Source organism: Camelina sativa, chromosome 6, assembly GCF_000633955.1.
Source record: "Camelina sativa cultivar DH55 chromosome 6, Cs, whole genome shotgun sequence".
NCBI lineage: Eukaryota > Viridiplantae > Streptophyta > Magnoliopsida > Brassicales > Brassicaceae > Camelina > Camelina sativa.
This window is the reverse complement of record NC_025690.1, coordinates 11,970,228-11,985,960: the sequence shown is the minus strand read 5'-3', so window position 1 is coordinate 11,985,960 and position 15,733 is coordinate 11,970,228. Positions and strand designations below refer to the sequence as shown.

Below are 15,733 nucleotides of genomic sequence, written 5' to 3'. Positions count from 1 at the left end.
TTGTTCCATGTCACTTTACTTTTTTTTTAATTGATATTCTATTAAATATCATAAGAAATTAAATGGCATGAGTGGATGACCCAATAACATATTCCTTGAGAATATTATTTCAATAGTATTATTAATCTATAGAAACCCCGTTATATAATAACATCATTACCTTTAATGAAGCCATAAGTGCCACAGCTTGGTGAAGTGTGGTAGATCTTATAATGTACAAAGGTTTATCTTCTTATAATGTTTCCTAAAGGCATTTATAGTCAACAGTCAATTAACCATATCAAAGACGTTAGAAACAATTAACATATTTGTTTTTTTTTTTTTTTTTTTTTTTTTTTTTTTAATTATTATTATTATTATTAAAAGCCAAGTGTTAATTTTCAGTTAAAAAAACACAAGCTAATCTATTATAGTTCCTTGTAAAAAAACAATTTTTAAACCTTAATCCTTGGATCCAGCCAGTGGAAGGCTCCTTGTAAGAGCTTTCGATAATACTAGGCCTTATGATCACCACAGGCAAATCTCCTCGATTGCTGTTAATTATAGTCTCCCCTATGGCTTTTGTGAATGTGTAACTGTTTTCCCACCCATAGTGTTGAGCTCTGTTTCTCATAACATAACAGACATATTATTTCAGATTTTGGTACATAAGATAAAAGCATAGTAGGTGTTGCGGAAAGTAAAAATTTCACGTGTATTGTCACCTTTCAAGCCGAGTTCTTTCAGTTTCTTGTTTTCTTCGCAGCCATGGAACTTTTTTACATCTTTGGAAGCTAGTTTTAGCTCTGATTCGATGTTCAAGTCAGAAGTTATGTTTTCTCCGATACAGTGAGGAGTTTCTAGTACTGTCCCCTCTTTCTTGCCAGTCACGTAAGCTACATATCCCCAAAAAAAAAAGTTTCTCAAAGTTCTCTACAAAAACCTCTTATACTCAGCCAAAACAATTTTAAAAACTCATACCAGTTGAAAAATGGAGGAAAAGTTTCAAATTTTTGCATTCTTTTCCGAAGCTTAAGAGCCTATCGGGTCCAAGAGCATTGACATTTAGGGCAGAGTCGTATCTGTTTCCGTTTGTTTGAATTAAAAGCAAAGTTATTAATTAATTTCTACGGTTAATTTGCAAGCAGTGAATAATCGAGCAAGAAGAAACAGAGGAAACACCTGTCGTCGAATGTTGTACGACCACCACAACTGATAATGACATCAATCTCCCCACTAATCAATCATGTCTGCTATTTAAGGTTCGATCCCTAGATTGTCTTCTCCAATGTCTCCAATTACTGAAATTAACTTGCTATTCCTGAAGGCTTCATAAGAGCTCCCGTGCATCTGCTTCAGAAGCTTGAACAGATCCGAGCTTATGATCTGTTTGAAAAATGAAAAAAGGGTACAAAAATGTGATAAGGAACCAAAATTAAAATGGTTGGGAATGAAAACGTTTAAAACAAACCTCATCGTAGAGTCTCTTGTTTGCTGATTCTCGATCCTTGGAACACATCAGAAAGAAGATCTTCCCAATCTCAGGACTTTCCCTCAACAATTTCTCAATCAACACTGCAACAAACAATTTATAACCCTAAAAGTAAGTTTAGTTGGATAAGAAGATGACTCTAATTTAGAGTTTTTACTTACCTTTGGCAAGAAACCTGTTGCACCAGTAACGAGATAGCTTTTTCCTCTTAAGAAACGGACGATTCCAATTCCGTCACTGTTAGGACCTGATTCTGCCTTAGGTTTCATTGACGACGTCGCAGCTTTCAAAGACGTCTGACGATAACAACACGAAGTTTGGACTCTAGGGGTACTAGTAGTCTGCGACCAACAACGAGCCAAGTAGCAGTTAGGTTTGCCGGTAAAATAGGAGAAGAAGCTGACACCATTCAATTTGACGGCGTTGCTCGTGGCGAGGAGATTACTGGAAACGAGAGTTGCAGATCGGCGGCGGCGTAGCATCTCCGCATCTCTCATCCGCCGCCGGCAGTTTTACTTCTCCTATGAAAATAGGCTTACAGTGTTGTTATTCCGCACGTGCTTAGTCCAAATGACTTAATGGGCCAAGTATGGGCGTTTTTCATTAAATTATAGCCCATTTGTATCTGTCATTAAAACACTTAAAAAGCACATATATAGGGAGGAATCCGAAGTTCATCAATTGTGCGATCAAGGGAAGTAAAAGTTACAAATTCTTTTTGGGATTGGAATTGGAATTGGAATTGGGGAAAGAAAAAGCGAAGATGAAGATGAAGATGAAGAAGAAGACGAAAGGAGGGAAGGCGATGAACCCTACCGATGTCTTCCGCAAAGAGCAACGACAGAAAGAACTGTTCCGTGTAAGTTAGGGTTTATTTATTTATTTTTTTGTTTTTGAACAATTCTATTAGGGATGCTTATTTGTAAAATCGAATTGCTGAATGGTTTTAGTTTTGGGTTGTTGTGAGCTTCTGGAGCTCTTGTTTATAACATGAAATTTTGAAAGACGTGCGCAGTATAAAGTTGTCATAGTTAGTGTTTTTGAACAAAGAGATTAATTTTTTCATTCTATGGCTTATAAATTTGTGAAATAATGTGTTTATTGCCTAGCTCTGTGGGTTAATTATACTTTTGTTTTTGCTAACGCAGAACAAGTTAGTGAGAGATAAAGTAAGAGAGGTGGGAATTTTGAAGAAAGATCCTGAACAAATCAAGGAACAGATCAGGAAACTCGATATGTCAAGTATGTCATCATCATCATTATCCTATAGTTTTAATTTGCAATGTCAATCAGCTTATAAGCCACTGACACGGAGGTTCTAATTGATTATGGTGTAGAGGCTGAAGGTGCTTTGGACAAAGCAAGGAAACATAAAAAGAGACAACTTGAAGATACATTGCAGATGGTTGTGAAGAAGAGGAAGGTATTATTTTCATTGGTTGATCTAAGCCTCAATTCCTTTTGGTTTCTTATTATGAGGAGTAAATTTTTGGAATTTAATGTCGTCTTATCCTTCTTTCTCTTGTGTTTTTTTTTTTTTTCTTTTTCTTTTTCCAGGAACATGAGGAGAAAATGAAGGAGCAGGGGAAGCCTACAACCTCTGTTATGTTCAGGTGAGTTGTTGGATTCTTTAGTTCTATCAATATTGACAGTTTAATATGAGATGCCCTTGGCTTCCTATGATTTATTATCTTGTTTCTTTTGTTTCTATATAGCCACCTACCCCAACAACGAAGAACTGGCGAGGAGGATGCAAGATCAAGGAACCTAACACCACAAGTACTTACTTAGCTTCTCTTCGTCTTTGTTTCTCTTTCCTGCTTTTAGATTTCCCTTACCTTACTATTGTATGATGACAGGATTCTGTTTATTATCATCCTACATTGAACCCGACTGGTGCCCCTCCCCCTGGAAAGCCACCCATGTATAAATCCTCAATAGGTACTCCTTTTCTTTTGTTAAATGCTTCTCTTTACCCATACAAAAAAAATTGTATTGTTTCCTACCTTCTTTCTCTTAAAAAGATTTGTTGATGTCGCAGGACCTGGAATCCCCTTAGATGGTGTTTCCTCTATCCGTGCTGCATCGTCTTCAAATACAGAGTCAGAAGATGCCGAAGTGACTGCTCCCCCGCCTCCACCTCTCGTAATAGATGGCAGTAGCCCAGGCTCTACTTTGCCTCTTCCACCTCCACCTCCGTTGCCTCCAAACCCTCCTGTTCCAACTACAGGACTTGCTTTTCCACCACCGCCGCCTGGTCCCCCACCAAATGAGCGGGTTTCGGTTCGTCCTCCTCTTCCGCCACCTCCTCCCCTGCCTCAATCTTCCCAACTACCTCCACCTGGACTTACTGGAAGTGAAACTGATAGTAATGTCCTTCCCTCATCAGATCAAACCTTCAGCGACCATAAGGTAATTTTGCACTGTTACTCATTCTAGAGTATATACCAATCCTAATGTGTGACTGATAGCTTTCATAAACTTTGAGGAAAATTTTTTTTTATAAGTTTGGACAAAGCAAGTTTGTGGATTATTAAAATTATGCATTAGGTTGCCAATAATCAAAAAATGTCTAATGAAAGTTACATATCAGAGAAAGATTAAAGCGAGATTTATTTTGTGTTCCCATCGTGCAGGTCTCTACTGTGACTTTTATCCCTCCTCCTCCGCCTGGGCTTCCCCAGAAACCTGTAAGCAATGGATCTGATGGTGGTCCATTAAATTCTGATACTACTAGTAGCAATCTTCAAGATGCTAACTTCTCAACAATGGTTACACCACCACTCTTACCTCAACAGCACCAACCAGCTTTACTCTCTAATTTACAGCCTGATCTTCTGCATCCAGGGATATTACACTTTCCACCGCTGCCTCCAGATATGTGTCCCCCTCCTGGACCCGCTCCTCATGGAATGTTGGGTCATCAAGGAGTCCCAAGGCTGCCTTATGCTCGACCACCTCCTATGATGAGACCGCCACTTCCTCGAGGACCGCCACCTAATGTTCAAGATGGACATGCAATGAGTAGGCCATATGTGCCACAAAAACCATCTTATGTAAAAGCTGCTGCTCCTACGGTTGTCAAGAGACCACTTGCTCAGCATACACCTGAGCTTACATCCATGGTGAGTGGACATGATTTACAATAATTAATAGTGCATAAAATATGGCCCGTTTATCTGTACATTCATTTGGATTCTGATTTGTTTTCTGATATTCAGGTCCTTGCATCAGTTCGGGTCAAAAGAGAGTCAGCAGCTACAACCAAACCAAAGCCAAACACTCTGAGAGCGAGCACCCTGGGATTTACACCAAGGACTATTACAACTTATGCTGCCCTGGTGAAGCCAGCGTCGGCCACCAACACATCAGCACCGTCAAAGCCACAGAGCATCGACGCCTCTTATTCTGCTTTCTTGGAGGATATGAAAGCTCTAGGAGCACTTGATGGCTAGAATAGAAGCTATGAGACTGCATAAGGAGATGAAGCAATTTCTTTATGGATCATATTATTAAAACATTTCAGTAGTAAAAAATGAAACTAGACGACCTCAATGATTGTAGATTCCACAGGAGAAGTAAAGATTGTTTATCTTCTTCACCTTTTGTATTCATTCACCAACTCTCAAGAGTTTGCCTCTCCTGATATATACAGCAACTCTGAAGAGTGCCTCTTAAAAGATGTTTTCAAGTAAAAGCTAAAACACTTTGAGAATATTTTGGGTTGGGTGACCATAGAAACGGACCTTCAGTTCGAATTTGGTTAAAGTATCAGAATCAAAATAGCATTATTTGATAAAGGGGAAAAAATGAATGTGAATGAATGATTTTTTTATTGTTTACAAGGATTCATTGACTACACAAAAACAGCAAAGGCGCTTATTTTCATGCAACAAAAGCTGTTCTCATTGGAAATATAATTCTTTTTCTCACGACCAAGCGATATAAACATAACAAAACAACGCAATGTTGTGTCATCTCAAGTTGCAGCAATGAGGTTTACCCGTCAAGACCAATTTGTCCCACAAACAGATCATCTGTCTAGGCGATTGGTAATGCGCTGTTAAGTAATTCTCTATGCAACCAAACTGGCAGAATTTAAAGCTGTGCACATAATCCACAGACTTCACGCTGTTGTTGAATTGTTCCACCCACATTCCCATGCTCACGTCTTCCATTTTGAATAACTAAACCAGAATGAAAATGATGTATATTGCACATCACATAGTTATTAATTGTCTCTAATACTCTTTTTAAAGCAAAGATGATTGGTTACCCTTAGTTTGTGTTGCTCAAACTCCTTTACGATGAAGCGGGAGATATCTCTTGACAGTATGTAGCCAGGACCATTGGCATAAGGTGGATAATCTTCCTCAGGCCATTCCTGTAGAACTCGTTGAATAAATTGAGTAAGAGTTTGAGTTTTTTTACATCTCTGGAACAAAGAAGCAAAATACCGGATTTATCATTTTTCTTGTTCTTTAAATATTACCTCATATGAAACAGCCCATTTCCCTTGTCGAAGAGGCTTGTGATAATAATTGATGTTGCCAACGTACAAGCTTCTATCCGTAGGTGTTTTCTTCGCTTCCCTGAGAACCGCATCTATGCGGACAAATGTGTCATCGTCACACTTCATAACGTATTTGGTCGCCAACTGATAAGCCTACAAACCAAAATGTTGAATCACTGAAAAAATGACACCAAATTTGTTGATTTGTTGATTTGTTGATTCTTAGAATAAAAACCTCACCCCATACTCGCAGATTGCAACAGTTTTCAGAACGACCAGGTCATAGCTGTCCATGTAAGGTACTATAACTATGTCCCCAAATAATTCAGCTTCCTTCTTTAGCTCCACATTGACTGACTTCCTCGAGTGCTACGTTTATACCAAACACTCAGGCCTCAGCATCAATTTGTTTGGAAAAGTTACTGATTCCAACCCTTATCAAGAAGAATTAAACGACTAGCCACTACGCTAAACTTACCAATGCCACAAAGAACCGAGCAACTACTTTGGAAGATTTGATGAGTTTATGCTGCATCCAAGACTTCCTGACGGCCATCCGCTCAGCAAAATGGTTACCCGCAGAAAGAACACCAATGAATAATTCAACTTCTTCATCATGTATTGATGGGGCCTGCCAGTTGCTTGAGAGCTCAAGATACCTCTGAGGAGCAAAACTAGGGTGCGAGGTTGGGAGAGAGCCAGCAAAAACAGAGTCAACATCTATATCCCCAGTAACAGTTAGACCAGTAGCATCTTCAAGTGTAAAACCCTTCATATAGCCAAAAAGCACACACAAATAAATATCATTTTCTGATCTTATATTACTGCTCAAAAAAGCAATTCAAAGAGTGTTCTGAAGCATCACTTACAGTTCGAAAAGGAAAGGATGTGACATGCCTCCCATCAACACTAACGTGATAACCCTCCAATCCAGCAGTTAGTGTAAGCACGAAGAGCTTCTCCTCAGTGAATGGAAATGGCCATTCTACAGTTACTTTCTTACTCCGACGTATAAACCGACTAAGCCACCATGTTGCCTTGTTATGCTCTTCTTTAGAAGATATACCATTTTCTCCAACCCATTTCTCACACTTAACCTGACCATCAACTGTGAAACAAAGATCACTCTATGAACCTTTGTCTGCAACTCAAGCAACTCTAACTACTAATCAAGTAAGACAGTACATTGAACTCACCTGTTTCTTCATCATCACTAGATCTCCAACCTTCACATCTTTGAGCCGAGCTCCACTGCATCCTGTAACAAGTGTTCTGCTCAATCACAGGCTTACCACTCCAATCACCTTTAAGCCTTGGATTAAAGTGAAGAATCCGAGGTGGATCTTCCCCTTCTACTGCCTTCAACCCCTGCAGCTCCAACATAAACTGTGAAACCTTCACAGCTTCATCTTCTTCCTTCAACATTGTTATCTTCGGGTCCATCTCTGAGTGAGCATAGCGTGGCTTCGCCACCAACGTGATGTGTGATCCCAAAGCTAACCCACAAGGAAGCTCAATGAGGTTCCCACGAGCCAAAAGATCCGACCCGGATAACGAAACAGAGAGCGGGCAAGAACTCGAGCCATGTTTCTTCTTCTCCTCCTCCTCCTTGAAAGCTTTCAAGGTTTTCCCAGATTCAAGCTCTTCCCATAGCTTCCCACCAACTTCCCAAGCTACCTTGGCCGATTCATGGAGCTCAAAGGACTCATTTTTACTACTCGGGTCGAATCTTTCCGGGTCATAATTCAACCCGGATATAATCCGTACCGTTCTTCTCAGTTCTGAGCTAACCAGAGCTCGAGCAGGCGCTTCCGATTCCGTTTCTCGGTAGATTAAGCTCCTGAAGGGACGACCCGGAGCTGGCCTCTCTTGCAAATCCCACTCGCTAAGGAGCTTCTCGGGTCGGGTCAACCGATCCTGTGATAAAGTATTGAACCCGTTTCTGTAGACGACGGGGATTTCGAGCGTGGTGACTAGAAGTATGTACAGTAGTAGACCAACCACCATTAGTATCTGAACCCATCTCTTCTTGCTGAAAGAAACGAACATTACGAAATTTTCAGTCTTGTTCGGTTTTGATAGCTTCGAGTTCCTCATTGCTTACTTTTTTTTTTTTCTCGAATTATCCACATAAATCAAAAATCAAGAACGGATTCAAATCAATTTCACAGTGAACTGATTTGAAGAGATGATGATGAACAAGTTTGTTTATTCAGAACTTGAAAATATATGCCTTCTTCATTACTACTACTACGGACTGATGCTGACATTTACATAAACTTTTTTAAAAATATTTTTTCAAAATTTAAAGATTGTTGGATTTCTCTTTCTCAACGGCATTATTTTAAAAACCGTAGCCATAAAATGTTTTTATTTATTTAATAATTGAGGAAAAATAGTGTTTACATCTCCTCTGGGCTCTAGGCTCTAGGCTCTAGGCTTTCTTTTGTTTATTGAATAGTTATGGGCTTATTTTTGGGCTTTCAGCGGCCTAATTTCGTAGTTTGTGGTTTATTAATAGAGTTTACTTTTAAAAAAAAACGACGCACGTTTCTCACCTCCCAGAGCAAAACGTCATGCAAGTCGAAACCCCATCGTCATATGACCATGGAAACAGAACGAAACGGCGAATCCGACGAACGGAAGCCCCGAAGAAGACGATGGTGGCGATATCAATGTACAGAGGCAACCTCCACAAGGTTCCCGACGTGAAACGCGAGTGGAGGATGCCGGACCATAATCTCTCTAGAAAGGATTTCAAATCTCTCCTTCATCGCCGTAAACGAGCCCTTTCTCGTCTCCCCGTCGATTCCAACCCTAACGCGAACCTTGCCGTCAAGACTGAATTGGTTACCGATCAGGAGGATCCGATTCTTCTTCCATCTGGAGAGAACGGTTCTTCTGGGAAGCAGAAGCTAGTTGAGGTGAAGAGAGAGGAGGTTTGTGGGAATCAGGTTAGGGAAGATGAGAACGACAGAGGTTTTGAAGGAACTAGACCAGACGGTGGAGATCTTCCCGGAGGAGTGACGGAATCGAAGGAAGCTGATAATGTCCCACAGGAGGATGCGGCCAACGAGAAGGTTGAGGTATGTTTAGGTTCCTTTGATTTCAACTTTTTATTGATCCTACTATGGGATTTTTGAGTAGAAATTAGCTGATTTGAAGCTGAAAATATCATGTTCATTGAGAGATTTGTGGTGAGCTAGGTGAAGTAGATAGGAATATTGGGAAAACTATATCAGTTTAGGTGAATTTATCAATATTAGTTGCGGATTTGTTGAATTGTAGTAGAATAGCCACTGTTGAAGCGAAGCCGCCATTGTTACAAGCTTTGACGTGTGTCTTCAAGTAGTTAAAGTTGCATTGATGGATGTTGTTGTCACGTAACAAGTCTTATAGATGAAACAATTAGCCGCAACAGACTTACCAATATGGGTCTTTGTTGTTATATGTGAAGTTGTTTTGTTTTCCTGTGTTGTAGATGCCATCAATCAAAAAGTCTATAGCTTTAATGTTTTGCGTTCGTGACTGTATTCTCTCTTTGCGAAACAGGCAATTGAAACAATCGAAAAAGTACCAACCGAAATAGAGATTAAAAGGAAAGAACTGGAGGACAGATTACAAGTGTTGAATGCAAAGAAACACAATCTAGTACAAGTGCTTAAGCAGGTCAGTCCCAGTGTCTCTGCTCTTCTCTCTATATAAAGTTTCAGCTCTATATATCAATATGGATGTAATAATAGATGTGAAATTAATTAACGGATACACGCAGATATTAAATGCTGAGGAAGAATTGAAAAGACGCAGCTACATGCAACAGCAAGGAACAACAGCAGCGACTCGTCCTGCTCTTCCACTCCATGTGGATGTCTCTAATGACTCGGGAGGTAATGCTGGTGCTCAAATGGAAGGTGGAGAAACCGATGATGCAGCAAATCATAATAATGCTCAAACTCGTACTGTGCAACGTCTTTGTGGTGCTTCTTCGTCATCAGAATCTCCTCTCAGAAGAGCAGCAGCCTTTTCACAGCACAATATGGTAAATTTTCAATTCTCCTTCATCTTATACAACAATATAAACAAACTACTTAGAATCATTGGATCCAAAATAAAACCTGGGCTCTATTTTCTTCTTGCTCAATCTCTTGTTTTGGATTCACATAGATATGATGATTGGTTATTGTTACTGTTTCCCAGGTTCCACATACTTCTCGATGGAGCCCACGAGTGGCTCCCTCTCAACATGGTGCTGCAGTCACTGTCTCTGCATCTGGAACAAACTACATTGCTTCATCTCCTTCACCAGCTGGTTCTGGTGGCACTTCTGTTTTCAGAGAATCACGGCTTCAGAGTCCATGGAATTAGCAGCTTCTCCTATGCCTTTTTGTTTTTCGTAGCTGTAACGTGTTCATATTGATTGATGTATAAATCAGACTCATCCATATCTTATTAGTATTACTGCAAAGTGCAAACTAATATAATAAGGAAGAATCACCGTTTCTCGAAGGGTCATTGTTTTTTTTTTCACGTATATGAACAAATCCCAAAAGCTCTTTTTATCGCACAATCAAACCTATGAGCATCTGCACCATATACTACTAATTCCAAGATATTGTATATATCTTCATTTTGAGGATGGAGCCGATCGCCAGATACAAACGCTGAATCGCGATCCTGAATCTTAATTGATGACCATCCCGGCTCTTTGATCACGCCTTTAGATTTCATATCTCTCCTTACCTTTGCAGCTTCTTCCAAGTTCCCTGTGCCTGAATATATATTGGCTAGTGTTACAAGTGCAGTTGCAGAAGTAGGATCCAGCTCTAGAATCCTCTCGGCCGCCCTTCTCCCACGTTCAGTGTCTCCTTTGGCCCTACACGCAATGAGAAGTGTGGTCCAGACTACATCGTCCTTCTTCCATGGCATGTCATTGATCATCTTCTCTGCATCACTTAGCCTTCCTGCTCTACATAACAGATCAACCATACAACCATAATGTTCCTTGGCTGGTCTCATATTATACTTCTCTTGCATCAAGTTGAAATAGTCAAAACCAAGGTCAAGCTGTCCCGAATGAGTGCAGGCGGTGAGAACGCTGATGAAAGTTACAGAGTCAGGTCTAAAACCAACCTTTAGACTCTTCTCAAACAGATCAATAGCTTCTTTGCTCTTTCCATGTTCTGCATATCCATTGATCATAGCTGTCAAGGAAACAATATCATCTCTATCTGTTTCTTCGAATATTTTTGAAGCTTCTTTGATACTTCCGCACTTCGAGTACATATTAATCAGACTACTACGAACCGTGGGGTTCTGTTCTAGACCAAGATAAAGAGCAAGAACGTGAACTTGTCTGCCTCCCTCAAGAACTGTCATGTTTCCTGAAACACTCAACAAACTAGCAAGAGCAAAATCCGTTGGTTTTGTCCCCGCTTGTCTCATCCATGAGAAATACTTAAAAGATTCTTCTCCAAAACCGGCTTGAGAGTATCCTCCAATAATCGTGCTCCACGAAATAATGTCCCTGCATCTCATTCCTTGAAACAAAACAGAAGCAGAATCTAACTTCCCACATGTTGAATACATCTTCATCATCGAGTTACTCACTGACAAAGAATCACCTAGACCTAGTGAGAATACATTACAGTGGAGCTGCTCGCCCCACACAAGTCTAGAAAGACTCGCACACGCAGAAAAAATCGACGCAAAAGTTTGTTCATTAGGAGGTACTCGAGAATTTCTCATATTTATAAACGTATCCACAGCTTTTTCTTCTTGCCCCATTTGATTGTAAGCTACGATAAGGCTTGTCCACGAAAAGACATCCTTGTCACTGATATTTCCAAACAAACAAAGTCCGTCCTGCATTTCCCCACATTTAGTATACATGGTAGCGAGCGAGTTAGCCACACAGAGAGTATCATCAAAGCCTCTCACTACCACATGAGTATGAATCTCCTTACCATATTTAACTTGACGTAAACCAGCACAAGCCTTCAAGGCACTAGCAAATGTAAAAGTATCAGATGGTTCATTCAGTCTCATCATATTCGAAAAGTACATAAGCCCTTCCTTGTAACGACCAGCGAGAACCAAACCCGTTATGACTGTTGTCCACGTAACAGCGTTTCTAAAAGGCATCTCACTAAAAACTCTGCAACTCTTGTCCATCTTCCCAATTCTCTTGTACATCTCAACCAAAGAACTTCCCACGAATACAGAGCTGAGAAGCCAAGTCTTCACCGCGTAAGCATGTAAAGATTCTCCATACACAATGTTGGAACTTTGACCACAAGCCTTGAGTGCAACACTTAGCACAGAGGTATCAGGTGAGACGACAGCAGGATCAACAACACGACGCATAGAGGAGAACAAAAGCAGTGCTTCGTCAGAGTCGTTAGCAGTCACGTATCCCTTAATGATGGCTGTCCATGACACAACATCTCTGTGTGGCATTTTATCAAACACTTGGCGAGCATCTCGTAAATTCCCGGCGTTGACGAGACTTCGAAGGTGATTCGAGATACGGTTCTCCAACACCGGTTCCTCCAGTAATGAAATCGAAGCTGTACAAAACCGTTGGATCGTGCCGCCGTTTCTCACACTCAAAATCATGTCTTTAGTTTTTTTTATTCACCTGTAGAAAACAAAACATTGATCAGTTGACAGAAGAAGAGTCCAGTCAAATTTAACGTAAAACGGCACGTCGTCCTTTACAGAGAGAGAGTCTTGGATGCTAAAAACGGCACGGTGTCCGGTTACAATGTCCTCTTTGAGATTTTTTTTGGATAAAGTGATTTTTGGATACAGTGACTGATTGATTTATCCAAAAACCCAAACGGTAACGCTAAGCTTCTCCCGTTCTCCGTATTCCCAAGGTTCTACTCCGATGTCGGATCCGGAGCTCGTAATGGATCCTCCGGTAGTGAACGAGTCATCCTTCTCTGAGATTTGGCCATTCTCAGTGAACTATGGTATCCAATTACCGCTTAATTTGGGCCAAGACTTCACTTGTCGAAGCGAATTATTCGGGTATTCCGGTAACAGTTACATATCGGCGGCTGAGGAGTCTACGGTGACGGACCTAACCGGAGGAGGAAGAAAGAGACGACCTTTGACCAGCGTTACTCGATTGGTGAGCTTTGTTTACATTTCATCACTTGGCTTAAGCTGGTTCTCAATTTCACAGTGTTAGCTTGGGATCTAGGATTAGTTGATGGTAAAGTAGATAACTTTAATTAGACGTAATTCTCTGGAATTGATCTTTATATAAATATGACTAGTTGATTCCATATGCTCATCTTAATGGTTGTTGCTGTGACTATGAGTAATTAGTTTATTATGTTAGTACAAGTGATGATTTTGAACTCAATGGTTGTGTATGTGTGTAAATTTGAGCAGAAAGAATCAAGGAAGAAGAAAATGAAAGTTTGTGGATCTGAAGGAGAAACTGAGGATGGTTTGAGACCTGAAGATGAAACAAGTTCTGGTGGTGGAGGCAAAGAAACAGAAGAAAAGAGTCCGGCAAAGGATTATATTCACGTGAGAGCAAGACGAGGACAAGCTACTGACCGGCACAGTCTAGCAGAGCGAGTATGTTCCTAAATTTAACCTTTATATGACAACAAAGATTACGGCTTTCATGATAGAACAACACCTTCATTGTTTGGTAACAAAATGTTAGGTTTGAGTCTTTTGACAGGGGTTTATTACAGTTTTTTTTTTCCTTTTGTTACTCATAGCAGTGTTATGTTCAACGTTTTATCTGTATACTGTTTATCTACAGCACGGTTTTATTCCACAGGCTAGAAGAGAAAAGATCAGTGAGAGGATGAAGTTTCTTCAGGATTTGATTCCAGGATGTAATAAGGTACCTACTAATAATAATCCTTTTGTCTTGCTCCTGTCCTGTACATGAAAATGCACTTGCTTCATATTCATTGCACCTGCTGTTTTACAATTGAAGCCACTGTTACTTTATGCTTTAACACCTTCGGAAATATTTATGAGAATGCTTCTATGATTCAGATCATAGGCAAAGCTCTTGTGCTTGATGAGATTATCAATTATATTCAGTCGTTGCAACGGCAAGTTGAGGTATGGTAGTCATTTCTGTGTACTTTATATCTTTCTTCTAAATGCTGCACCTATTATTATTGTTAGGCTATAATAACGAATTTGGATGCAGTTTCTATCGATGAAGTTAGAAGTCGTTAATTCAGATGTGAGCAGTGGTCCGGAAGTAGGAATGTTCGCTTCTGGAGATGTAAGCCTCAAACTCCTTTCTTTGGAAATTCTTACGATGCTACTAAAATTACAGTACTTAGTAATTGTTGATCATAAGGTTTCACCACCAATACTAAATTTGCTGGCAAATATCAATCTTTATACTCTGTTGTCAATACAGTTCCGTGGTCCATATAGTAGTTTGGTTCTCTTACAAACGTATGATTTCGTTGTTTGTTCATCTGTGGCTATTGGTTGGATAGAATTAACTGATCTTCATAACAAAAGTCAGCCTACAAACTTGCTTGATCTTTGGGATCAAAAAGAGCCACTGACTTTTGCATGAGTTATTGGTGTTGTATTTTACAGCTTAATACTCTGCCGATTGAGGTTCGTCGAACATTGTTCGATCAACAAGAAGCTGACAAAGCCCTAGGGTCTCAACCGGACTGGCTCCATATGAGAATTGATGAAAACTTCGAACGAACTGCGTGATTGATCTTCTTAAGGGTTGTGTCTTATGTGTAGAAATTAGCAGATTGTACTATAGAAAAATGCAGGTTGCAGGTTTGTGTAAAGAACAAAAGATCAAATAAGAATAACTCTCTTATTATTAGCTCTAGAAAATCTCTCAAAACTAAAGCTCTCTCACAATTGTTCTCTCTCAAACTCTTAATCTCTATATGTTAATGTCATAGCTCGACATACATATATATAACAAAACAGTCCTAGTTCTACTAGGAAAACACCAAATAGAGTTTGATCCTTATCCATTCACTAATCATAACTTGATTAGGAATGCTCTGCCTTTTCCTTCTTTAAGTTCTTCTCAAGCTTAAACCAACATTCACGACTAGGAAATAGAGACGAAGCGTGACTGTTATCATCAGAACTCAGAAGTAAAGATTTAATTTAATGCTCGAGAGTTAGTCCTTAAAAATACACCAACTAAAGGATTTGTAAAAGTCATTACCTGATGAATCGACGTAGTAATTAATAGTTTTAACTTTTAAAGGCCCAAACGGCTGCGTTTTAGTTTGGTTATCTTATTTTTACCTTGTTTAGTTTACAGTAAACCTCTTCGTCAAAAAAGAAAAAAAAAGTTTACACCTCTCAAATAATTTCGTCCACGTAAATAATGAGTTATATCGGATCAACAACAACTTTAACATTCTTCATCAAATTTGAGCTCAAGATTCACTTGAAGTGATTGGATTGTTATAATTTATCCAAAATTTTAGTAGGATGATGGAGAGACCAGATTTGGGGAATATTATGATTTCTTTCAAAATGTGTACATACAAAGCTTAATTAATACACTAAATATATTTTGCTAAGACTTTCTCTACTGGTTATCAAATTCTAAAATACCAATTTCTCAATTTTCTCTCTAGGCCAAAAACATACTGTATTGATTTTAGAATTTCACATAATTTATGTAAAATTTACAAATCATATGTTATTTAATTATAGATTTTGTAAAAAAATCTAATGAAATTCAGCGATATTAAACTAGTGATTTA

General features: G+C 39.4%; 6 protein-coding genes across 8 annotated transcripts in view; 3 read left to right on the top strand and 3 right to left on the bottom strand.

The window, feature by feature from the left end:
* LOC104698947 (fatty acyl-CoA reductase 6, chloroplastic-like) lies at positions 367-1,953 on the bottom strand. The gene is given in 7 exon segments (XM_010414317.2): positions 367-602; positions 705-875; positions 961-1,061; positions 1,162-1,223; positions 1,225-1,365; positions 1,451-1,554; positions 1,647-1,953. Coding segments are annotated over 7 exon segments (936 nt in total). The 3' UTR covers positions 367-552.
* LOC104790997 (protein enabled homolog) lies at positions 2,140-5,188 on the top strand. Its single transcript, XM_010516799.2, has 9 exons — positions 2,140-2,330; positions 2,620-2,713; positions 2,809-2,894; positions 3,029-3,084; positions 3,187-3,250; positions 3,331-3,412; positions 3,513-3,883; positions 4,108-4,596; positions 4,693-5,188. The coding sequence occupies exons 1-9, from the start codon at positions 2,235-2,237 to the stop codon at positions 4,924-4,926; spliced, it is 1,572 nt and encodes a 523-aa protein (XP_010515101.1). The 5' UTR covers positions 2,140-2,234; the 3' UTR covers positions 4,927-5,188.
* LOC104790995 (hydroxyproline O-galactosyltransferase GALT6-like) lies at positions 5,241-8,248 on the bottom strand. The gene is made up of 7 exons (XM_010516796.2): positions 7,181-8,248; positions 6,854-7,092; positions 6,463-6,753; positions 6,225-6,353; positions 5,964-6,137; positions 5,748-5,855; positions 5,241-5,658 (listed from the first exon to the last, which is right to left on the bottom strand). Exons 1-7 carry the CDS (start codon positions 8,079-8,081, stop codon positions 5,446-5,448), a joined length of 2,055 nt encoding a protein of 684 aa, XP_010515098.1. The 5' UTR covers positions 8,082-8,248; the 3' UTR covers positions 5,241-5,445.
* On the top strand, positions 8,544-10,490 carry LOC104790996. Its single transcript, XM_010516798.2, has 4 exons — positions 8,544-9,070; positions 9,537-9,653; positions 9,757-10,023; positions 10,182-10,490. The coding sequence occupies exons 1-4, from the start codon at positions 8,561-8,563 to the stop codon at positions 10,347-10,349; spliced, it is 1,062 nt and encodes a 353-aa protein (XP_010515100.1). The 5' UTR covers positions 8,544-8,560; the 3' UTR covers positions 10,350-10,490.
* LOC104790994 (putative pentatricopeptide repeat-containing protein At3g47840) lies at positions 10,487-12,658 on the bottom strand. The gene has a single exon (XM_010516795.2). It carries the CDS (start codon positions 12,597-12,599, stop codon positions 10,509-10,511), a length of 2,091 nt encoding a protein of 696 aa, XP_010515097.1. The 5' UTR covers positions 12,600-12,658; the 3' UTR covers positions 10,487-10,508.
* LOC104790993 (transcription factor bHLH79) overlaps positions 12,785-15,733 on the top strand; it is a 6,607-nt gene continuing 3,658 nt past the window's right edge. The window contains exons 1-6 of one of the 3 annotated variants that reach the window (XR_768851.2): positions 12,785-13,119; positions 13,386-13,577; positions 13,789-13,854; positions 14,013-14,081; positions 14,173-14,250; positions 14,580-14,770. Coding sequence is in view for 2 of the 3 variants with exons in the window: in XM_010516792.2 (XP_010515094.1) it covers positions 12,874-13,119; positions 13,386-13,577; positions 13,789-13,854; positions 14,013-14,081; positions 14,173-14,556 (957 nt within the window). In the remaining variant the exon portion in view is untranslated. The other 2 variants (XM_010516793.2, XM_010516792.2) reach the window with 2 other exon arrangements.

What these genes read in the sequence shown, in the direction of transcription:
- LOC104790997 (XM_010516799.2), top strand. Translation starts at nt 2,235, where the DNA reads ATGAAGATGAAGATGAAGAAGAAGACGAAAGGAGGGAAGGCGATGAAC. An exon ending in GACAGAAAGAACTGTTCCGT is followed by an intron (nt 2,331 to 2,619) that starts GTAAGTTAGGGT and finishes TTGCTAACGCAG; the next exon opens with AACAAGTTAGTGAGAGATAA. An exon ending in ACAACCTCTGTTATGTTCAG is followed by an intron (nt 3,085 to 3,186) that starts GTGAGTTGTTGG and finishes GTTTCTATATAG; the next exon opens with CCACCTACCCCAACAACGAA.
- LOC104790994 (XM_010516795.2), bottom strand. Translation starts at nt 12,599, where the DNA reads ATGATTTTGAGTGTGAGAAACGGCGGCACGATCCAACGGTTTTGTACA.
- LOC104790995 (XM_010516796.2), bottom strand. Translation starts at nt 8,081, where the DNA reads ATGAGGAACTCGAAGCTATCAAAACCGAACAAGACTGAAAATTTCGTA. An exon ending in TTGCAATCTGCGAGTATGGG is followed by an intron (nt 6,138 to 6,224) that starts GTGAGGTTTTTA and finishes TTTGGTTTGTAG; the next exon opens with GCTTATCAGTTGGCGACCAA. An exon ending in AATGGGCTGTTTCATATGAG is followed by an intron (nt 5,856 to 5,963) that starts GTAATATTTAAA and finishes CGAGTTCTACAG; the next exon opens with GAATGGCCTGAGGAAGATTA.
- LOC104790996 (XM_010516798.2), top strand. Translation starts at nt 8,561, where the DNA reads ATGCAAGTCGAAACCCCATCGTCATATGACCATGGAAACAGAACGAAA. An exon ending in CGGCCAACGAGAAGGTTGAG is followed by an intron (nt 9,071 to 9,536) that starts GTATGTTTAGGT and finishes TTTGCGAAACAG; the next exon opens with GCAATTGAAACAATCGAAAA. An exon ending in CCTTTTCACAGCACAATATG is followed by an intron (nt 10,024 to 10,181) that starts GTAAATTTTCAA and finishes ACTGTTTCCCAG; the next exon opens with GTTCCACATACTTCTCGATG.